At 42.6% G+C, this 22,018-nt stretch overlaps 1 protein-coding gene across 4 annotated transcripts in view; it reads right to left on the reverse strand.

Annotated features, from left to right (window-relative positions):
- Positions 1-467: 467 nt before the first annotated feature.
- Positions 468-22,018, reverse strand: part of wdr7 (WD repeat domain 7) — a 105,869-nt gene continuing 84,318 nt past the window's right edge. For all 4 annotated transcript variants that reach the window (XM_030742688.1, XM_030742686.1, XM_030742687.1 and 1 more), the window contains exons 25-30: positions 20,983-21,100; positions 20,734-20,883; positions 20,311-20,393; positions 19,976-20,075; positions 6,965-7,069; positions 468-3,866 (exon numbers count right to left, since the gene is read on the reverse strand). In XM_030742688.1, coding sequence (XP_030598548.1) covers positions 3,663-3,866; positions 6,965-7,069; positions 19,976-20,075; positions 20,311-20,393; positions 20,734-20,883; positions 20,983-21,100 — 760 coding nt within the window. In that variant the 3' untranslated portion in view covers positions 468-3,662. The remainder of the gene's footprint in view (positions 3,867-6,964; positions 7,070-19,975; positions 20,076-20,310; positions 20,394-20,733; positions 20,884-20,982; positions 21,101-22,018) is intronic.

The following is a 22,018-nucleotide window of genomic DNA, read 5'->3' on the forward strand; positions in this document are numbered from 1 at the left end:
TGCTAAGTTGTCTGTAGACAGAACACTGATTCATTTCTCACGTTAGGTGACTCGTATGATTGAACATGAGTCATGGGTCTGTGTTCAGTGACTTAACAAACACTCCTCTGAAAATGGTCGGGTACAAAGAGTGGACTGAAAATGAGTGAAAAAGCAGCCAATGTCCAGAGAAACATGTTTTTACCATTTTAATAAGGTGTGTGGTAATTTTAGCAGAGGCAAAATTTTAAATGTTTTGTTAAAAAATGAAGGTGGTGCTTTAACAAAACAGCTGGTTAAACGTGCTGCGTTTAGTCAGTGATGTCTCAGGTGCTGGTGGAGCCTCATCAAGGCTTTGCAGGCTAACATGTCAGAAGTTTTGTTATTAAAGGTTTCTGTGATAGTTTGGACAGAAGGATCAGAGTGTTTAAATAAACAAAACAGATACATTTGACACCCACAGTCATATTTTCATCTTTATTGGACACAAAGTCAACATTGTTTTTAATACACAGCACATTTACAGGATGCTCTGTTACATCAATGTAATCTCATACATGCAATACACCACACACTCTTAAATATGTAGATTGAGGCGCCTGTAAACAATAAATAAAATCAAACCAAAATAAGAAACATTCATTTAGTGTAGACTGTGTGGTCGACTGTAGAAGAGGAAGAAAATATAAGCAGAAAATGGGAGAATTTCTATATTCAAGTAACAACTGCTTCACTTTGTTGTGAACAGCTGGGTGGCTGAGGTGTTTGTTTTTTAAAAACCATCTCCAGTTTGGATATTTTCAGTAAAATGTACCTGATATTGTTTAAAAAAAAAAAAAAAAAAAAACAAATCCCCAGAAGGTTCTCCTGCCCATTTTGGTTCACTACCTTCACAGCAGAACCTTCTTTTTCTGGGTGGATGACCTGATCTTCCTCACTTGTTACTTACTCTTCAGCTTCCTTCATTTTTCTCACCCTTCCTCCCCCAAGAGGCTGCCAAAAACGTAGTTTCTCAAACTGTTAAGTGTGCTGGAGAAAACGAAAGATTAAGATCTCAAAGCTGTCAGGACCTGCTGGACTGTTTGTGTGTGTGCGCATGTTTTCAAAAAGAAGCCGCCTGACGAAATGCTGGAGGAACTTGTGAAAAGCTTTGACACGCTCGGGTTTACAGGTGTGTAACGGTGTTGGGCGCTTTCTGGCGGCACTAATGAAACTGACAGATGGAGGGAGGAGAATGTGGAGTGGGGAAAGTAGAAGCAAGAATCAGGAGAATCTAAGCTTGGTACGACTGACAGAAAACACTATAAATATATTTGCATATATATTTATATATAGATAGAATTTACATTCTGAATAAAACTCTGAGCACTAAAAAGGTTCATATTAATGTGCAAAATGTGTGAACCACAAAGAATCGAGCTTAAAATTATGCAGTTGGAAATGTTCTTTGTTGCATTTGTAAGCACACCTAACAGTGATGTAACCACGTACCAACAGAGTTCATCTTTCCCACTGTAGGACTGTAAAATCAGTATGTGCAGCTACTGTTAGTGTGATATTGTTAAATTTCATCATCTTCCTCCTAATAAGTGATGGATGCACTTGGCTTTGGGCAAATGAGGTAAATCTAGAAAGTTAACATTTAAATATAAATGTGCCTCTGTATCATATTTTTAGTGTTAAAAGAATACTTTTCATTTTGGCCGGTTTAACTAATCCTAAATAAATTTGGTCCTCCTTGTTAAAACCAATAGAAAAAGCAAATTTTCCAAAAAAAAAAACAAAAACCCATGGAAGCTTGAAAATGGAAATTTGCCACAGTAGCCACAACACATACACGTGAAACAAGACAGATGCTCACTGTACAACATGAACAGACTACATTACGCAGCGGTTCTGAGGCTACATTAACTGAATATGTACACATTTATAGTCAGATTTCTTTGAAAAGTCAGATGTGAATTGGAAGAAGAGGAAGTGCTCACATCCATCTGTCAAATATACAGCGTTATCATCTGCAAAGAAACAGTCCAGGAAAAAAATAGACAATTCAAACCTTTCTCTTAAATGTATAAACCGTTAAGAGAGTTTTAACCTTTGAAAAGAGAAAGTCCAGCGAAACCTTGTGGAAGTGAGAGGAATGGTCAGATTTCACTGGAAGAAGAAATAGAAGTAGTTTAAATGAAAATGACGATTTGTTTAGCCGTTTAACTTCTTTCCTTGACCAAAGACGAAAACGTCAGATTTGCACATCAAAATGGCTCAAAGTTATAAGGCTCAGATTAAAAGGATAAAACACAAAAGCCCCCCAAAAATGGCAAACTTCATCCTATGAAAATATCCCTTTGCATCCAATTTAACTATGTAGCTTGGTTAATTTAAGTGGGCCAAAAATATTAGTTTACATGGTGATACACTAAAGAGGATAGACTTTCAAATAGTCAGATGGCAGCTGAATGAATGGAAGTTGCCAGGAGGAGGAGGAACGGTGTTCACCTAACAAATATAAAGCAACATCATCTGCATAGAAACACACAACCAAAACTCAATATTTCCATCAAATTATAAATCCAAGAGTTTTTTCTTTCTTAGAGTCACAAACATCCATAAAAACCTTGTGGGAGTAGAATGATCAGCCATAATATGAAGAGGAAATGGAGGCACTTCCTCTAGGATTTTACACCAAAAGGTGAACATTTGGGTTTATGAAGTTGCTGAAGAAGAGCCACCTGAAATCAAAGTCAAATTAACAATTTTATATATATATATATATATATATATTTTTAAAATTGACCAACCAATGGGAACTAAACTGAGCTTTGCCATTTCAAAAAAACTGCAAAAACTCAGTGGTGACCATTCATCCAATGTAATTTAAATCTAAAGGGGACCTAAGCAGCATTAATTCATCTGCTTTTACATATCTGCAGTAAAGGCAGCTACACCTCCAACGCTTTACTATGACCGTGCTTTTAGGACAAGCAGTCTGAAGTGAGAATGTGTGTTTAACAGTGAAAATACACAAGGGTGCAGACACACACAACCTTCTGTGTGAAGCCAGAGAGGTTGCAAAAGCTTCCAACGTGTCACAAAAGTACTCGCGCACATTTATGCAGCTTGAAATGTGAAAAGCACATATTCGTCTTACAGAGGTCAGTGTGGAGAAACAAATTAATTTCACTATTTGCTCCCAAATGAATGCAAATTTTAAATCGGCTTTTAATCAAAGTAAATACCAACACTTGGAAAATGCTTAAGATGTAAATTTTTGGAACAAATAAAAACTGAACAGGAGACGATTTGGAGGGTCTGTAACATCCAGCATCAACAGCAAATAAATAGGAATGGCAAATTGTAAATTATTAAAAATACATCAATTCAAATCATGTAAACAAGCCTTCTATCACGGCCTATAAAGATATCACACGGTCACTTTCCTTACAATGATTACTGCAGGAGATAAAACAAGAACATGAATCTGGTCCAAACCTGGACCTGAGCTGGGTTTTTACCATTCCTTACCTCAACTATCAGCTCTAAGACCTGGCCTCCAAAGTGTCGTCTGAGCTGCAAATACCAAAATTACCACCAGCTGAATCCAGACTGCAGCTTTCCAGAGTCTGCTTCACATTGAAAACCCTATACCAGGCCCAGGTCTGTCAGAATTAAATACAGCTCGAATTTTAGACCATGAAGCGATGCTCTTTGCCGTCGTGGGCCATCAGGATGACGTTGCGGTTGGAGGTCCAGATGAGACGGGCGAGCTTCAGGTGGTTCTGGGAGCCCGGGGAGGCCGGCTGGACAGGAGGAACCTGGTAAGTCTTGATGCAGCGAAGCTGAGGAGCCGAGTTCAGCATCCCGATGCTGCCCAGCAGACTGGTGTTCATCTGAGGAGGACCAGCAACACATTCATATTATCCATCAATCAAAACTTCTTCATGTCCACCAGCTATTCAACTTAGGATAGGTTTTATTTTAGCCATATGCTAAACAAGTACAGTTCCAGAAACTAAACATGCTTTCGATTAAGTTTCAGCTCACTGTGTTAAAAACCCCTGAAGATCACCCTAACAGCCAACAGGGCGAGGAGTCGTTCAACCGATAGCAGGAATCAGGTTACATTCACTTTTTTTTTTCAGAAGTAACCACAAAATCCTATAATTTCTCACTTTTCTCTGAAGTTCAATTGTTTTTGTATAAAAGTGAAGTTTGTGCATTCAGCTCCAGCTTCACGTCTGATTGTACGTGGTATCAGGAGAATCCAAACTGAACTAAAATACTTTTATTTTCTAGTAAACAGTTTATTACACTTGACTTTGTTATACTGTTGCAACTATAAGAATTTCCAGACATGAATCTACTTTAATTTGCAACATTAGTCCTTGTGATAGGCCAACCGGAACATTCCGTATTATGTATTCATATTTATGGTTACTTACAGATTTATGCCCATAGATTTATGTGCCTAATCTCAGCTAGCTTTCGTTGGCCTGAGGTGGACTTCTTCTGCTTAATCTAGATTTTCAGGTTTCCTGTTTTACCGTCTGAGCATCGTGTGTCGGCTCATGCGTAATCCTTCCTATTCCAAATAGTAAAGGGCACATATCATACTTTTAAATCCTTCCTTTTCATATGTAAATCATTCACTTGTGGTCTATATAAAATAGAACTGCAGCGCTTTGGTCTGAATTCCTCGTTATTGTAGCTCCACAGACTGCTCGTTTGCCCCGTTCTGAGGCGTCTTAGAGCAGCTCGGTTTGGTGCGGTCTCTTTAAATGTGAAAGACCTCTCACGCCCCACCCCCCCTCCGGGTTGCAGAACATTCCACTCCACCCCGTTCAGCCATTTTTGTAGTTTGATAGCAGCGATATGATTATCTACCGGCAGAGAAACAAGCACGTCGAAGAGGCTCTGACGCTGGGGGGCGATGTAAGGAATCGTGTGGGTTAATACACCCAACAACCGAACATTTGGACTTGTCTACTTGCAACTTCGGCATAACTGAACTTGGACTACAAAATTGCTGCCAGAAAAAAATGGCGAATTCACAAAATGTTAGCCAGAAGTCCATGACCTTGTTTAGCAGTTCCACAGCAGATACTGTGACGTAATAGACAAGAAAACGTAACAGACTGAAAAATATGACCCAAAAAGCACTCCTAGACACTTGAAGTACACAAAAAAAAAAAATATTTAAGGGCTAAAAAAGTGGATTGTGCATGATATGTCTTCTTTAAATTGGGGGCGTGAAACGGGGAGAATCACAGAGATACTTTCACCTCCCGAACACTAAACAGGTCACTGGTAACCTGGTAGATTTGAACCAGTTGTTGGCATTGTTGCGTCACAGCAAGCAGGTCCTTAGCTCAAACCTGGACCTTTCTGTGTGGACTTTGCTTGTTCTCAGTGTTTGCACAGCTTTTCTGTGGGAGCTCCGGTTTCTCCCACCATTCAGAAACGCGCCGGGTCAGGGACCCAATCACTAGGTAATAACTTTGCTGTAAATTTATATTTTATTCATTACCTGTTGGTTAAACACAGTCTGCCATATCTTGAGAAACAGTGCACTTGAATCATGTCTCTTATTATTAACCGTTTCCAAAGCCACAGAGGGCTGGTTTGATCCATATTGGTCTTGAGATCCTCCTTCAAAAGAGATTTTTAATCTCAGTTTCATTTCCTGGTTAAATAAAGGCTGAAAAACCCATTATTACTTTTTCTGTGAGCCTTTTGTGTCCTGGGCTTCAAATTTTCCGTGTTTCCGGTTTATGCAGCCTATCAAACTCAGGAGTTTCACTTCCTGGTTCAATACAGTATAAAGAAAAACTTTACAGAGCAGCAGCTGACTGATATTAAAGGACCACCATCACAGTGACCACACAGACAAACACGAGACAGGAAGAGCTAGGTTAGCCCGCCAGCAGTGACTGAACTTTCAGAATAAAAGCAAGAGGATGGTGTCATTCTCAGGCACCTTTTAATAAACCTGGATGGCACGCCCATGTGAAGTCTGTGTGGGGAAACACTGCCTTCTCTTTTCTGCTGATATCTGAAATGATCCCTCATTCTGACAATAACTGCAGAGAAAAATGTGTTATTGAACATATGATGATGATCAGCTGCTCCTGAACCCTGTGAGGACGTCTCAGAGGGAAAACCTGGAGTTTAACCCCTGAGTGAGAGTGTAGGAAAAACACAGCGAGTAGAAACTGAGATGACACTGCTTCTCCCTCACACACACACACACACACACCCCCGACAGAGCGTCTGCCATCTCATTACCACAGCAGCCGTCTTGCCGGCGCGCTTACAGCGGTTTATGCTTACAGTAATGCCATTAGCCTGTGTGTGTGTGTGTCAGAGGTCGTAAAGACCTTTCATTCAAAATAACAGTTCCTGGAAGAAGATCAGAGTGTGATGGGTTATCTGACTGTGTTATTGTTTATTTAGATGCTACACTTGTTACATTTTTTTAGTTTGTAAGCGTATAGTAGTATCCATCTAAATAAGTGTTTTGTTTTAATCTCCTCAAATCTGCCGCTGGTGTGTTTGTAAGAGTCACAGCTGCAGTAAGAAGAAGTAAAATCTGAAGCTGTCTGCATGCACATAAACTGATAGATGTTTGAGATACCTGCAGGAAGGACACACAAGGGTTAACAGTGAATTACTGGTTGATCTGAAGTGCTCTAAAAAAGCTGTGATTTAAATTTAAATCCTGCCTTGCATCTTGTTATCCTATTTTCTGCCACATATATACACTATTACCATAGTGGATGTTTATATTATAAGAGATCCCATTTATGCAAAGCTTTGTTTAAAGCTGCACCTGGAAAAGCTACTGGGAATTCATTTCAAAACACAAATCTGTGTTTATTACATCAGACATTCACCTTTGTGGATCTGACGCTACAAAGTTACATCACAAAACACCTAAAGACTCCAGAAGGACAAATTACATCTGTGTGTGTGTGTGTGTGAGTCTTACCTGCCAGAAGGAGATGTGGCTGTCGGCGTTTGAGTATGTTGCCAGATAACGACCATCAGGGGCGAACGACACGGCCGTGATTGGACCTTTGTGACCGTGGATGTTCTACAGAGGAAGGAGGAGGATCATTAAAAATAAATTATGCATCTTTTTGCAGTGGTGAAATGCCATGAATCGCTCCTTGTGAACTTCCACAGATAAATACCAGATTAAGAGCCTCATTTTACATAAGTGGGATTTTTGTAAAATAAAGCGAATAAAAAATATTGCAAAGATGGAAAAACAAAACAGAGACAAAGCCTGTATGCTTGTGGCTTCCGACTAGTAACTATCAAATAATAAACATATGCAAGCTTGAATTAAAACTGAGTTAATGCAGGAGTCCTGAGCTGCGTGTTGATATTATCAACATGCAGCCTGTTAAAATATTCACACTTCAACAGAAAGCAAATTCAATCTGTTAAAGGGTAAACTTTTAACCAACTGGTTAAAAATGAATGAGGGGAAAATTTAAAGTAAATAAACACAAAAGGAAAATTAAATATTAAAGTAACTTAATGAGGAAACAATTTTATTTGTTTTTTTTTTTTTTTTTAATAAACCACTCAAACCAACTAGACAAGCTAACAACCAATAAATGTGGAATCCAACCAACACAGAAACAGGCAACCAACCACTCAGGAGGACAATCAACCAGGCAGGCATCCATCCATCCAACCAGGTGGGCAACCAAACTAAGATCCAACCAACCAGCCAGGAACCAGGCAGGCAGGTAACCAACCAATCAAGGAATAAACGACTAATAAACTAGGGATGCAACCAGCTAACCAGGTAAGTAACTAGCCAGCGAAAAAGGCGGGCAGACATGCAACCAATCAAATCAAATCAACCAACCAACAAAAAACAAACAGGAAACCAAGATGCCATCTATTTTACTATTTATTTATTTTGGTGGTTTCAATTCCCCATATTTGTGTTTTACACTTCAAAAACTATAAAAAAAGAACGAACAGTTTGTTCTGAGGTATCAAAACCTTTTCTGACCTCTGAGTTTTCTGCTCCTCCTCCCTCAGAATGACCTTCACCAGTTTATGACGTGTAAAACCATTTTTATTCAGAGGTTTTATAACATTCAGACAGGAACAAAACACCCGTTTAAAGTGTCAGTGTTTCTGGAGCTAAATGAAATAATTGATAAAAGGACACAATTTATGTTGCAGAGGCTGCGTTTGGAAAACTTTGAGCATGGAAATAAATCTGGAAAATTCCTGGCCAAGCAATTAAAACTGAATAAAGAAAAAACAGCTATTTTTTCTATTAAAGACTCGACTGGTATTATTACTCATGACCCACAACAAATAAATAACTCTTTCAGAGACTTCTATGAAGCCTTATATTCACCACAGATTAACCCATCTGATACTGAAATTGAAGAATTTCTTAATAATATAAATCTACCAAAACTAAATGACAGCCAGGCTGCAGCTCTGGATTTACCTCTTTCATTGTGTGAACTTAGTGAAGCCCTACAGCATCTCCCAAATAATAAAGCCCCAGGCCCAGATGGTTTTCCAGCAGAGTTTTATAAAGAATTTTGGTCTGAGCTAGCTCCCATTTTTTTCAGAATGGTAACTCAGATTCAGAATGACCACATCTTATCTCCAACCTTAAACTCTGCTAACATTAGCCTGCTTCTTAAACCAGGCAAAGACCCCACACTCCCATCCAGCTACAGGCCAATCTCTCTCATTAATGTAGATCTTAAAATAATTTGCAAAGCCCTTGCCAAAAGATTAGAAAGTATTACTCCATTTATTGTACATCCAGATCAAACAGGCTTTATCAAGGGTCGGCACTCAGCCAATAATACACGTCGACTGATAAATATAATAGACTATTGTTCTATTAACAAATTAGAGACGACAATCGTGTCTTTAGATGCAGAGAAGGCATTTGATCGGGTAAATTGGAAATTCTTACTAGCAGTTCTGCAAAAATTTGGATTCGGTTCATCCTTTATAAACTGGATCAGAACACTACACAGCTCTCCGAATGCGCGTGTTAGGACAAATGATCTCATTTCACAAAGTTTCAGTCTGCAGAGGGGCACTAGGCAGGGCTGCCCACTCTCTCCCTCTCTTTTTGTAATTTTCATTGAGCCGCTAGCAGCAGCAATCCGTCAAAATGTAAATATTAAAGGGATTCAAACTGAAAATATGGACCATAAACTTAGCCTTTATGCTGATGATGTATTACTTTTCCTTGGGAATTCACAAGGCTCTCTTTTGAAGACTATCACACTGATAGATAAGTTCTCATCTATATCTGATTACTCTATCAATTGGAGTAAATCAACAGTTTTGCCTCTGAATTGTAATTTCCAGAGAACCTCTAGGACCCCACTAAAGTCAGGAAATATTAGATATTTAGGCATAAATTTTTCCGCCAGGCTCTCAGACTTGGTACGATTAAATCATATCCCCTTATTAAAAACAATAGAGGATGATCTCACACGTTGGAACAGTTTACCTATATCACTCATGGGGAGAGTTGCTGCCATTAAAATGATGGTTTTACCAAAAATTAATTATCTATTTTCATTGATCCCTAATAAACCTACTCTTCCTTGGTTTAAGTCACTAGATTCAAACATCTCAAAATTTTTATGGAAAAACAAACCATCAAGAATAAGCTTAAAAACTTTACAAAAGCCAAAACACAGTGGAGGTCTAGAATTACCAAACTTTTATTACTATTTCTTAAGCAGTAGATTGCAGTATATTTCAAAGTGGATCAAATCCAATTCATTAGACAACCCATGGCTGGATCTAGAACAGGCGTTTTGTGGAAAAATAAAAATCTCAGATTTACCTTTCATTAGTTCCAGTATTAAACATCATAACTGCTATAAAGTCCTTAGTATAAATACCTCTCTGACAGCCTGGTGGGAATTTTTAAAAATAACTAAGTCTTCACTCATCCCCTGTAAACTAACACCCATTTGGAACAATCCAGATATTTGTCAGAAAAAGAAAATGCTGAATTTTCCGTTATGGCGTGATAAGGGTATAAATAACTTAGAACATATTATCCAAGATGGAAATTTTATCACGTTCCAAGAACTTATATCAAAATATAGAATTGGCAACGGTAGATTTCTGGAATATCAACAAGTTAAGTCCATCCTACAGGGAAGATTTAACCTTAATCAATTGAATCTAGAAATGCCTACTTGGGTAACAGAATTTCTTAACCTCTGTACCCCAAAATTGTTATCAAAATTATATAAATTATTAATAAAAACTGATGATTCAGTTTCCCTCCCAATTACAAAATGGGAGCGTGATCTTTCTGTCAACCTGGATCAAAATTTATGGACAGAAATATGTTTAAATATCTTCAAAATGACTAAAAGACCCCAAATACAACTTGTACAATATAAGATTCTCCATAGAACATACTACACTGGACAAAGGATGTTCCAAATGGGCCTTACACACTCAAACATATGCACCCACTGTACAAGCAATTCAGAGGATAATCATCTACACGCTCTGTGGTCTTGTGTACCAGTTCAGAGATTTTGGCAGAGGATTTGTGAAGATCTATCCACATGGTTTAGCTGTCATATCCCAACTTCCCCCAGACTATGCATCTTAGGTGATGTCAGTGAATTAATTATGGAGTTAAATATATCACACATAGTTCTTAATGCCTTGTGCATCGCTAAGAAGATGATCCTCATGAACTGGAAGACAAAAAATAAACTATGTATTACTCAGTACAGAAATTTATTAGTAGATCATGTTAGTTTAGAGAGAATGTCTGCTTCTTCTAAAAACAAATTGGAGGAATTTGACTCTCTTTGGTTCCCACTGCTCAGCTCCATTACTTAGTGGGGGTGATGGGCTGCGGGCTCTGCTCCTGATGTGCTTTGTGGGGGGTGGGGGGGGACTCCGGGGGCCTGGGTAGCTGGTAGCCTCCTGGGGCTGGGGTCCTGGGGCGACCTTCTGGTGATGTCTGTGTGCCTGTCCTGGTTGATGGTGGTGGGGGCTTGGATGGTGCTGCCTTCGGTCCTGGGGTGTGGGCGGGGTGCTTGGGGGGGTGGTGCCGGCCCTCGGTCGGTTGGCTGGTCTTCCCTGTATGGCTTGGGGGCTGGGGTCTGGGGCCCCGGCACTGGGGCCGCGCCGGCTCCCGGTGGGCCCCCCCTGGCGCGGGGGGGGCCTCTGCTGTCCCGGCCGCGCCGCCGGGTGGGGTAGGTTGGCCTGACGTCGGGATGTCCGGTCTACGCTTTTGGGGCCCTGGGGTGCCTGCATTGCAGGGGGGTGGGGTGGGGGATGGGGCCGCAGTGGGGTGGTTGGGGGGGACTGGGCACTGCATTTCCATGCCCAGGCCAGTATGTCCTGTCGCCTGTTTGTGTCTATTGTTGAGTGAATGGGCATCTAGGAGGAGCGGGCCGCCCTCTGCGGTGGGGGCGAGGGCGCCAACCTCGGGTGCTGCAGTGCTCCGGGATGCTGTCACCGCGGCCCCGGGCTCACCTCCCCCTGCCCTGTGCTGGGGTGTGGGAGGTCGGGGTGCCTATTGAGCCAGCGGACAGCTGGCTCTCTTCTTCCAGGATTTTTCCTGGTCATATGCCCCCCCCCCCTCCCCCTCCCCATACACAAACACACACACACACACACACACACACAGAATACACATCACTCACAGATGTAGGATGGAGAGGCCACGTGGAGAGCTGCACCACCACTTGCCTCTCCGTTTTAATTGCACTTTAGTCATTATAACTCACAACACATACACACTTACACCCTGATACACATAGGACCTTTGGGGCAGGCATGTTACTCAGAGGTTGATGAGATGGGCCGCTGAGGTGGCCCCACTCGGATCCTCGTCACTGTCTGTCTCCAAATTTTATTTGCACTTTAGACATGGAGGGTTTTGGGGGGGCAGTGTGGGCAAGCGCTGACGACCAACAGTTGGCGCTTGTGGCATAACTGTCCCCTCAATTTTAACTGCACCCTATACACCTCATTCACTCACAAACATTAACACATAGACCTACAAGTTGGGGAGGAGGAGGGGTGGATGGGTCATCTTACACCCCGATTTCTTGCGTCTCGCCCGGGGTAGGGGTCGGGTGGTTCCTTGGGGACCGGGCTGGTGGCGTCCTGGGGTCGCTGTTGGCCCTGGGGTGGTTTCCACTTGCCCCGCCTTCAGAGGGTGGGTAGCTATGGATGAATGTGTGTCTTTGTGTATTTGTCACCGTCTCCGTGAGTATGGGTGGGTGAGTGAATGTGTATGTATGGCATATCTGTGTGTGGGTAAGTATGTATGGGCATGTATGAGTATCTGTGTATAAATGTGTACACGGGTGTCTGGGTGTGTTTGTATGTATGGCTGGACCTGGGTCTGGGCCTTGTGCCTTGCCTCCTGGCCGCTCCTTGCTGGTTGCCTCCTCCCCCCTACCCCCCTGGGATGGGGGTGCCTCGGGGTTCCTGGGTGGGGCTGGGTGTTCTGGCGTGGGTGCTCTGTGGAGGGGGGCTCTGTGGAGGGTCGGGCGGTCCTTGGGTGCCGTGGGCCCGGGAGCCCTGCCGCCGGCCAGTGCAGGGGGCTGGCCGCTGGGGGGGGGCTGGCTTCTCATCGCCTTGGGTTCCCTGGAGCCCTCGCTCCTCGACTGGGGGGGCTCCGTCTGAGACCACCCTCTCCCGTCTGCTGGGGTAGGTGTGCGGTTGTCTTTGGACTGAGTGGCCGGGGGTCTTCCTGGCCCTTGGTGGGCTGCTGGTGGCCTGGGGTTCCGGGGGCTTTCCGTACCTGCCTCTGGCTTCTGATGGGTGGAGCTGCAGCGTTTTGCCCTCATTAGTAAGTACGTTCCATGACACAGACACAAACATGACACAGACACAAACGCCCACTCAATCACAACTCAACAAAATTGTTGGTGTGCGTAACATGCTTTGTTAGTTTTGTTTTTCACACACAAATTTATTTTTGCAAGTATTGATAGTATTTTTTTATATGTTAAAGTGATGAAGTATCTGATTAATAGACTTGTGCTCTTTCCCCTTTTTTTTTTTTTTGCTCCCTTTCTCGCTCCCTTTTTCTTCTCTTTATTTTCCTCTTCTTCAGCCTGTCAGCTCTGGCTGTTACATAGTATGTGGAAAAATAACTCAGATAAATAAAATAAAGGGTTAAAACATCAACAAGAAGAGCCTATTGAGAACCTATAGAGCTCATCTTGAAATAGCAAATATGTTTGGCACAACAACGCATTCAGATCACAGTTCTGCTTGCAAGATCTACCAGACATGACAGGCTTTAAAAAAAAAAAAAAAAAGTGTCAGTGTTTCATCAGGCGGCTCCACATCGCTCACCATCATCACCTAAAGCCGCTAAAATGAGAGCGGGCCTCGAGTTTTCCAGATGATTCCTCTTACTGACAGCTGGAGGGTTCAGTTCAATAAACTCTGCTCTGCGATGAAGCCCAAATGAAAAACAAATTTTAGCCCTTGTTGAAATTTCATCGAGGCATTTCAGAAAAACCCGCCGTCGACAGCACGTGCTCACTTTGACCGAGATAATTCCATCAGATGAGTGGCAGCTTCTGGTCCAACAGATGCTGCCGTTCGCCTCCAGAACTCTGGGGACAAAATATACCACTGCGCGTAACGCAATAAACTGTCCCACCAGATGCAGGGTGTGTAACACAATAAAAGAAATCACCACCCGACCCGCACGCCTGCCTCTGCCTGCGACTGGGATTACAAACTCTCACCTACAGATCAGATTAAGATGCGTCGCCTCAGGCACCCAGACTCTGAAATAATAACCCGTGTGTGCCGATTAAAGCTAGGAAAAAAAATAACGCAATGAAATGAAAATCTCATCTTTTTAATTCAGTCTCTCCCTCCTTTTAGGGCAAACCCTATTAGATTCCAGCACTGTTGTCTGAGAAAAAAGCTGAATTATTTTGATTTCTTCCATCCCTCCCTCCCCCTTCACTGTCTGTCTTCACCTCCACCTTTCTCCTACATTTTTCTCTCTCTTTGGAGAGATCCCAAATCTCATTTCCTGTCACTGCTCACCTTAAAGGGAAAATGATGAAAAACAGAGTGGATGCAGTTTGTCTGCAAACAATCATCAGCTCAAACTAAAGGATACTGAAGCGGCTGAGAGGAAAATATGACAACTACATCCAGTTTGTAAGATCCAAGTCAAATGTGCTTAAATATCCAGATCACCACAGACTGTATATAAAAATTGGATGGACCCACAGTCATGTTACCTATTTGTACATGAAGTTTATTTTTATAGTGCTATTCAAGAGTAAAGCAAAAAACCAAGATTTTAAGCTTAAATTCTAACCTGGCAGGAAGCCGGTGCAAAAGCTTTGAAAGTGGGTGAAAGATTTCTGAGAGTGAGAGAAAAGCCTTAGAGCAGATTCGAGATGATTAATAGATGCTTTGGTCACATTAGAAAATAATGGTCCTGAGTTTAGCAATATTTCTAAGATGGAGAACAGCAGTTCAGAGACTTGATGATCCAATGGTTTCACGTATTAGCTTTTACAGTGGATGAAATGGACCTCATTTACTGTCTGATTTGAGCAGTGATGCTCTCAGAAGTGATCATTAGACACATTAAGCTGCAAAAAGTTATTTGCCATCCAACCTTTGACTGCATTCAGACGGTCGTATAAAAACTGAAAACCTATCCAATTCGTGAGATTTAAAAGAGAGGTACAGTTGAATGTCATCAGCATACAAATGATGAGAACTGATTTTAAAATGGTTGATAATGTGACCTAATGGGAGAACATACAATGAATACAACGGAGACCTTAACACAGAACTTTGCACCACATGATAGAGCAGCAACATCTGACCAACAAAACCAAAAGCACTGAAGCGAACCAACCCGAGACAGGGCTGGAAATCCCTACCACGCGATTTAACCAGATGGATCAAGATCTGATGGCTGATGGTGCCAAAGGCTGCGCTGACGTCCAGGAAAAACAGTTTAAGAAACAGAGACGTGGATAAAATATGAGCTGGGCTTACTACGTAAGTCTGAGTTAATCCTTCAGAAACATCCTCCACTGAGGCCAGTCGAAAGTTAGAGATTCAACTTTAGCATTTTGGCTCTTGCTGTGTTGCTTTTTTGAGTTAGAAGTGATCATATTTGGACAAGAACGTAGAGTGCTAAGAAAGCTAAAAGCATAAACTGTATGAATGTGTCACACTGCTAATTAGTGCTAAGTAAGACACTAATAAAGTCCTAGATTTTCACTCATCAGAACTAGAGTTTGCGAGGACTAAGGCTCAAACAGTTGTTCAGTTGCTTTAAACACCAACAGCTGCCAAAACAAATGAGCATTTAAGTCTTAATTCGTCCTGCACGCTGGTGTAATCTACCTGCAGCCAGACTGGAGCAACTTGAACTTCCCAAACAGAGGGTGGCTAAAATCAGCCAAGTCCTAACCTTATACAGTTTAGGAAGGCCTTTCAAGTCATACCTGCGCTAAGCGCCCTGGCTGCTCATCACCAAAGGAGAAATGGTTGTAAAATCTAAAATCATCTCTTTAGTTTGTAGACAAGGACGACTTACACTGCTGACCTCCAAGTCGCACTATTTTTAAGATAATTCCATTGAAAAAGTCCGATTCAGTGACTCAAATTAGTGGATGTGAGGTTAAACAGGTATAATTTGCAGGTGTATTTTGCTGAGATGATTTCAAAAAGTCACCAGATGGAAACTGCAAATGCTGAAGCAGGATATAAATGACTGAAAGAGGTTACGATGCTGCACACTTTTGCTCATTGGTGAGGTATATTTGTTTTCTTAAATATGGAAACATAAACCAGCCTGACATCCTTCACGGTCGCAGCAGGATCATCATCGGGTCACCTCAGAGTTACTGACTCAGCTCCTTTGTTGGTTTCAGTCTCTTTAAATATTGTTTCGTCCTCCTGAGATCTTCACACCGAGGAGGTGAAAAAAAGAAGGAAAACTGCAGAGTACAGACTGTTTAACGTGCATTAAACTTTGATGCTTTCATTTATGATCTGACTGCATGTGTGTGTCACAGTGGACTGCCTACCAAATCAATCAGCCTATCAGAGTGCAGTGAAGCACACCGAAACCATTTACAGCACTCTGTACTCCAATACACCTGACGCCTGGGGCTCGGCTCTGTGTGTGTGTGTGTGTGTGTGTGTCGCATGGATGCTTCACCCTATTTTATTCTTCCATCTCCTCTGACGAAGACTGGCAGCTCTTAAACCCCGCCCCCCTCGGGTGAATGAACCCTGTGTCAGCCAATAGGAGGGATTCTTTTGTTTTTTGAAGAGCTGTAGCCAGTGTGTCGTCCTCAAATAGAAATATCAATAGTGAGAATTTGTTATAGACAATAATGTTGCTTCAAAGAGGAAAAAGTCCTTCTTGAAAGCCATGTGGACACTTTTTTGTAATATAATCTAATTTAGCTTTAATTTCAATAATCAAAGAGTTATAAACTGTCATGATCACAAAATAAGGTTTTAAAAGCTTTTTTTCTTCACCTGGAGTTCTCTTGAATTCTCCTGGTCTCTATCTCACTCTTTACAACGTTTCTGCCTCAGCCTCGTCTTTTCTGAGCTCGCTGCAGGTCTTTGAGCTACTCTCTTTAATGTGTGCTGGTAAAGAGTTTATATGCACACAAAGTGGGAAAAAGTAGAGAAAGACAGGAAATCCACAAGAAGGGGAAACGGGAAGGTGACGTGAGAACAAGAATCTGAGAGTTCATAAAACACGTGTGCAGCTGATGAGGAGGGAAAAGACAAGAAGTACAGGAGATGCACAAGGAAAAGCAAACAGGATAAAACAGGATGTGGGAATAGGAAAGACACGGAAAACACTCCACACAAAAAAGTGGAATAAAAACTCGACACAAAAACAAACAGGGCCATGACGGTTACCGGATTAAAACCAACTTCCTCCTGTGAGTTAACAATTAGTACAGCTAAACATCGGGATACGTGTGACTAGTAGATTAGACGTGTTAATGTTGCTGCTCTCGCTAATCAGCACCAGAAATACCAGTCGGTCATTGAAGTGGAATAACACCACTCACCACTAACTGTCTGCAGCCCTGACAGGCTCCTCCCTCTCTGCTCTGTGATTGGATGTTTTAAAGGTAGAACATGAGTGGTTACATGTTGTGATCCAACCAAAAAGCTTCTGCACAGGTGAACTGAGTGTGCAACAATATACAAGGCTGCATTTTTCAGTGACATTTAAAAAGCAGCACGGCTATCAAAGAACACGATTAATGGTGTCAAACAGCTGTTAAATACACAGAAAATATTTGCATGACCAGGGTTTGTCTTCTTAGGCTTTTCTTACTTTTAGACCAGCCTGATTTTTCCCTCATTTATCCCGTTAGTAAATTAGCTCCCAGGAACATCTGTAGTTAAAAACACATTCCTTATGGAGCGTCTCAAACAGGAAGTAGCAGCTGGATGTGGTGCAGTTATCGCAGTAGCTTAATTAGCACCAGAACGGGCACACGTTTTACATGAGTTCATCACGTCACGCGTCACAGGAGGCGATTCTTCAGGTTAATGTTGGCTACACTGGCAGAGCTGCACCTTCAGCTGCAGGGACGAAATCACTCAGATCGTTTCTTTGTGTTCAATTAGTGGACTCAGCAGAGTCTGTTAAAGAAGCAAGCAGCTGCACGCACACACACACACACACACACACACACACACACACACACACACACACACACACACGCTGCTGACAAAGAGCTGTTCACACAGACTGATCAAAGCTGTGGCAGATGGTCATGCAGGGACTAGCTAGCTACGGTTGGACACACACACACACACACACACACATATACACGAAGATGGATTATGAACAAAAACTGCCTCTCATCTCCTCCTACTCTCCATCTTTGCTTTTCTTCTGGTCCCTGTTCCTCGCCGCCTCTACCATCTCAGAGAGGTCGTCTCTCCTTTCTCTCCTCCTCCACACTTTGTTTTAAACATACCGAAACAAATCAAACTATTTAACTCCTCCTCGTTCCCAAATCTGTGACGTCATCTCACCAAAGCCCAAAATTTCTTGAAAATCAAGATGTTCCCATTTTTCCCTGGAGATGTCATTTATTCAGAAGTTTCTAAAGCGATTTGACAACTTTCTGCAGCTGTGTTAAATTTTTATCCCCGCGGAGGACGAAGCAGGCCTCCACGATGATGATTATTTTAAGCTGTGTTGGATACAAACTGACAGCTGACGTCCTCTGAAGTAGGACGCTGCACAGGTTCTGAATTCACCTTTTTGAGACCGGAGCACAGTTTTGATGGCTGAAAAAGAAAAGAATGAAGGTGCTGCAGCGGTCCGGTCAGAGTCTGGACCTCAGCACGAGCGTAATGCTGTGGGGGGACTTTAAGACAGCTGAGCATAAACGAATGCCTGCAAACCAAAACTGCAGCAATGTCGTAAAGAGCGGGTCAAACTTCCTCCAAAGCAGTGCTTCTCAAATAGTGGGGCGCTACCGGGGGGGGGGGGGGGGGGGGGGGGCACATCTGACCCCGGGGAACATGCTTTTTTTTTTGCCGTACCTGAATTAAGTGTAATTGCACATCCACTACAGTAGGTGGCAGTGGCGCTCTCATTGTCAGAGTGTGCGCAGTAAGTAATAGCTCTATAGTGGGGGGGGGGGGGGGGGGGGGGCATAACAGAAAATAATTGAGAAGCACTGCTCCACAACAACATGACAGGCTGATGAAGTCAAACAGAAAATTACTGCTGTCAAAGACTTTGAAAGTTTAGTTTTTCACAGGACTGTACGGATGGTTTACAGTAAGTTACAAACCACTGGTTACAGTCAGAAACTGGTTATTTCTAAATGTTACTGGTGGTTTTTAAAAGGCCCTTAAATTCAGATGAAATATTTGTCACTTTCAGACTCGTCTGCTGTTTAATCGACTAATAATAGCTGCCTGGAGCAGCTGCCAGAGGCACAGGTGTTAATTACAGCTCCAAGAAGAACATTTAAGAAACACTGAGCTTTAAACGTTCTTCTTTTCTGGCTGAACTGAGTAACTGATGGAGGATTTTGGAACTGTGTTAATAAAGATAACAGCTTAATGTTCCACCTGAAATAAAACACCTGTAATGCTTCCAGCAGAGAGACACACACTTCCCACAAAGTCATGATCTATTAAATGTTAATTACTGCAAACAGCACACACAAAGTGCCTCCTGTCTTTATACCACCCACACACACACACACACACACACACACACACGTACACAAACTCTCTCACAATAAAACGAGATGTTGGGTGAAAAGGCCGGTGCTGTCATCAGATATAAATGACCCCCTCCACCAGAGTAGACTGCTCAGGTTACCGCAAATCAATGCACAACAAATTATCAACACACACAGACACACGCACAAGAAATACACACAAACATGAAGACCATCAGCTCACACACACACACACACACAAAGTCAAACACAAACGCGGGCCAAGACAGAAACATGATTAAGAGAGTCACCGCTTCATCATTAATCAATTACTGGGGGGGACTACACTCCTCCCCTCCTTTTCCCCTCCTCTCTCGTTTAAACCCACTGGTTCTGCTCCTCCTCATCTCCTAAAATTTGCAGTAAAGAGCCCTCAAACTGTAAAAAGACAAAATTTTCAGCATAATGAGCAAACGGAGAAATTGTAACTTTAGTACTTTGAGTTTTTGGTCTTCTAGTCAGTGAAGAAATATTTTAGCCTCCTGCGTTCTGCACTAAAAGCCAGGCTGTGGACACAGCTGTCCCACCCCACACTCATAAAAAATTGTGGGGCGACGAGGGGCACGTGAAGGGGTGAATGAATGGATGTGAGCGCCATCTGATGGTCGGATGAGTGAAGGCGATATTTTTTGAAGGAGACGGTAAAGACCAACTTTGTGATGTGATCAAAGAGCTGCTAAGCTCCTCAGTTTAGGGTTCTGATGTACCTGACATTTTCCCGTGCGGACATCGTAGAGGGCCACCGAACCCTGGCGAGCTCCCACGGCGATGCGATGACTGCGGTCACAATAGCCGACCATGTAGAACCTGAAAAAGTGGACGGCAAACAGATGAACATTTAAATAGGTGTAGGGTAACTGTTAGCAAAGAAAGAGGAAAGATTTCATCTGCCTGACTGGCCTAACAGACCAGTGTTAGTCACTGCTTGATGTAACGGCCGGCAGGAAGCACTAAGCTGACCTCTGACCTTTGACACAGGCACAGGGTCCAGCCTGCCTTAATGCCTTCCCAGTTTGAAGAAATTCCTTGCTGGCACACTTACTTGCAAATAGCAGGGAAGCACTCCTGCAGTCCTTTCTTCTTCACCAGAGAACCTTCAATACAGTACATGATGATATCCATCACCTGAGGAACAGGACGAGAAGGAGAAGTTAGTTTTGTTCTGTAGTGAAAGCTGCAACTATTCTCCATGTATGAAACATGTTTTATTCCTAGAGTCTGAACTGATCTAGTCTATAATAATATAACTAAATAATAACTGAGTCTATAATTAACATTTGATTTGTACAGAACTAGCCAACACAGTGTTGACTAGCCAGCATTTGCAGCTTCATCACATCCAGGTCTCCTGTATGTCTTTTCTCTGTTTTGGCTGATGCTAGCTTTCACTGGCGTCATGAACGATAACGACTGTTGTCTGAGGGTATGTAGAGCTCCTTTTGTGCTGACACATAGTTTCAATTACTTCAACCAGCAGATCTACGACATCTCCGGGCATCTTCTCAATCAGGATGTCGATAACTCGCAGGATCTCCATCTTGGCTCTGGCCAGAGTCGTCGTGTGAACGTTCTGCTGTGACTGAGAGTTCGCCTGAGCGGCGTTGTGCCGATGAACCTGGAAAGCAAAAAACTCACACATTAATAACAGAGTACTTTCTTAATAAGGTGGCTTTGGTTTCAGCAGCTGTTTGGATGTTAGTGTCTGAACACTCACCTCTTTTGCAATGGTGGTGATGAAGGCAGGCGGCCGAGCGGTGGCAATAAGAGAGAGGGCGTGGCGGGCTGAGCGGGCCGAATCTGCCGGCGGGTTGAGGGGCAAACCCATGGTGACACTGTGGAGTGAAATAAAATCATTCAGAGGTCTGACATTACTGTTTTCAAAGAACAAATACACTCCTGTCTGATCAGGAGTGATCACAGTGTGCAGACTTCTGCTCTTCCACCTGCTCTTTAAGGACTGACTGCAGAAGTTGGTCTTTGAGGATGTTTTTAGTTTGAGCAACATTAACGACACAGAAAACTGAAGTAACAGAGCAACAAAACAGTCTTGGTACAGTCAGGTTTACGGTGCTCAGAGACGTGGTGGCAGGCTGTGAAATTCATAAGTGCCGCAACTAACACGTTTCAAAAGGCGCAACTATTACTTTACAGTTTCACGCTTGGTGAATAGTTGGCAAGTGTTTGCAGACAAATCTGCAACTACCATGCAAACTACGTGCGACTGCAGAACTCTGCGAACCAAAGCGATTGCAAGGAGGTTTTTGGTGCAGCACCCTCTTTGTGACTTCACGTAGCTATTGCCATCAATCACTCGTCAACTGGTCGGGGAATGCACATTTTTCCCTCTGACCCGGTGTTAGGCCTGTGTGACTAGGGTGTAACAGCCTTTGCTGCCCTTTTAAGTAGGTGCCCTGCTTGGTGATGCAGCAGAAGTCCAATCAGACAAGTTCAAATGAGACTTTCTGGGAAAAACACTTTGCTTCTAGTTTTCTCCTTGAATACCAGCCCTGATGTGGAGGTTTTTTCTGAGTGGCGACACCTATCGTTCAGTGGGTCCCTGCACCATCAACACTGGTATAAATGGTACGAACCTGTGGTGATGCATCAATGAGCCCTAAAACAAACCATTTACCACAAGGAAAACAACAATCCCGGGTGCCAATGCTTGCTCGTGTTGCTCTACATCACAGGTATTAAATTGGTGCATATCTGCTGCTGAAACTATGATATATTCCATAGTAGGGATCCTG

Source organism: Archocentrus centrarchus, chromosome 12 (genome assembly GCF_007364275.1).
Source record: "Archocentrus centrarchus isolate MPI-CPG fArcCen1 chromosome 12, fArcCen1, whole genome shotgun sequence".
NCBI lineage: Eukaryota > Metazoa > Chordata > Actinopteri > Cichliformes > Cichlidae > Archocentrus > Archocentrus centrarchus.